The sequence below is a fragment of the Austrofundulus limnaeus genome, unplaced genomic scaffold, assembly GCF_001266775.1.
Source record: "Austrofundulus limnaeus strain Quisiro unplaced genomic scaffold, Austrofundulus_limnaeus-1.0 Scaffold757, whole genome shotgun sequence".
NCBI classification, from domain to species: Eukaryota; Metazoa; Chordata; class Actinopteri; order Cyprinodontiformes; family Rivulidae; genus Austrofundulus; species Austrofundulus limnaeus.
Window position 1 is genome coordinate 22,097 of NW_013953159.1, and position 2,310 is coordinate 24,406.

Here is a 2,310-nt window from a genome sequence, read left to right on the forward strand (position 1 = left end):
ATTTATATCTGGACTCTGATCACTGGATTCTACAGATTGGCTTGGTGGTCTCCTGGTGTTCTACAAATCAGCGTTGGTGGCTTTTCATCTGCTGGCTGCCTGACCAATATGAAGGATTGCCGTTCTATCAGCACTCGGACATTGGGCCTTGAGTGAGCTGGACTCGGTCTGCAAGTGGTTCTATTGAGGGTCGCGAGCCGGCTGTGGTCCCTGGACTTTGCTGGCCAGATGGAATTGATGTTGGAGAAAGCTGATAGATCGGCTCGGCGGTATCTGTCCATACCATTTGTCTGATTGGATTCACCACCTTGAGATGTACCAGCAGAACTCTAAAGCAGATGGAAAACTGTTGTCGTCTGCTTGTCTTCTGTTCCCAAAACAACTGATTACACAATCTGGATCTCCCCGACAACGGCCTTGGATCTGTTGGCTGAATTCTTCCTGGCTGAATGTGTCGACAAAAGGCTCTGTCCTCCACCTCCCCCCTCCTCTCACCCGTCTAATCATTTTTTCTAGAGCAGGCTGAAAGCTGCACAGAATGAACTGTTTCCATCAATATTCTGAACTATGGCTGCGCTGGTCTGGGGACTGGATTCTTCAGCCCCACTAAACTCACCTACTCCTCTGGCTAATAAATCTGCTCTGTGCAGAGGTTTTTTCATAAACACCATAGTGTGTCACAGTGTTGATATAATATGATGTTTTTGCTTTTTTCCTCATCTTCCCTTGTGTGAATTTCACACAAGGGAAGTGGGCACAGTAGTCAGCCTGTTACTGCAACTCTACTGTTCTGAGCTGCTGTAATGTTCAAGTTTCTTCACTGTGGGATCAATAAAGTTCTATCTTATCTTATCTTATCTTATCTTATCTTATCTTATCTTATCTTTATACCCAAAATATGTTCAAAAGAAAAGTAAAAATACAATAAAAATCAAAACAACTCAAAACACTTAAAAATGAACTAAAAACAAAATTAAAGACACCAACTCAAACAACAATTATCATGAATTCACTTATAATTTTCCATATTTCTTTAGAATACTATTTTTTATTATTCTCTTCAATAAATACAAAGATCTGTCATTTTTAACCTCATCTTCCATGTTGTTCCATAATCTTATTCCCTGGATTAAAGTGGATCTCTCCTTCAGGCTCGTACAGGACCAGGGTTTCACAAACATTTCTGTTCCTTTAAGATAATAACAGCTCTATCTTTAACTAAATTTACCTGAATGTTGGAAGGTAACACACCTTTATGAGCTCTGTACATTAACACTAAAATATTAGAATCAACCAAATCATAGAATTTTAGTAATTTCAATTCATAAACAAAATGTTCACATTCATATACTCTATATAAACTGAGGTCAGTTTGTGTTTGTTTGTGTGTTTGTTTGTTGCCATCAGGACGGTGTTCAGAGGTGAAGTAAAAGCTGCAGAGTCAGACTTTAAAACAGTTTTTGTCTCTTGTTGACAGAAGGGGAAGGACCCTCTCTACGCTCAGATCAACAAGGGGAAGAAATGAACAGACGGACGTGGCCGGCAGAGCGATCAGGAGGAGAAGCCTTCACCTCTGAGTGTGTGTGTGTTAGTGTGAGACACGCCTGGCCGAGCCCGTCCTCTCCTCCCAGGAGGAGCCCCGGCTCTCCTGCAGACCCCTCCTCCTCTCTGCACTCCTCCCCCCTCACAGGGGAGAGCGCCCTCTACAGGCAGGAGACATGACTCTGAGCCGGATCCAGCTGTGTCCTCTTCTGCCCCCTGTTGGTGTCTCACACTCAGCCTTACAGACTTAAGCTCCTCCCCTTTACCCTCCCCCTTGTTCTAACTCCTCCCCCCTGCCTCCCCACATGGCCAGAGACTCTGAGGAGCACTGCCTTCCACACACACTGCAGCCAGGACGTCCCACAGAGGAGCTGGACCCTAGTGGGCCCTGTGTGGGCGGGGCAGGGGGCGGGGCTGTTTAATGGGATCACTGCTTCTGATTGGTCGATTTGGGTGTTTTCTCCCTACGAGTGTCTGCTGGATCACTATGCAGAAACAAACTGCTCACACACACACACACACACACACACACACACACACACACACACACACACNGGAAACAACAGCTTTTTGTTTTCTTAACTTTAACTTTAATTAAAGAAATTTTTCTGAGCAAGAAAATGCTATTTTTCGCCCGATTTTAGCTAAATTCTCCGTTTTATAAGCAAATGAAACAATTTCACCTTCTTTGAGTGTGTAATTACAGCGAAAAACCAGCAGATGGCGACTATGTTACACAACACACAGCTCTGAAAAGAACCCGTGACG

General features: G+C 44.1%; 1 protein-coding gene across 1 annotated transcript in view; it reads left to right on the plus strand.

Annotated features, from left to right (window-relative positions):
- The window catches only part of dab1a (DAB adaptor protein 1a), a gene marked incomplete at its 5' end in the record, with an annotated part of 23,199 nt that extends 21,109 nt beyond the window's left edge, over nt 1-2,090 (plus strand). Inside the window, 1 exon segment of the mRNA XM_014028398.1 lies at nt 1,478-2,090. Within this exon segment, the coding sequence (XP_013883852.1) occupies nt 1,478-1,525 (48 nt within the window).
- Nucleotides 2,091-2,310: the final 220 nt, after the last annotated feature.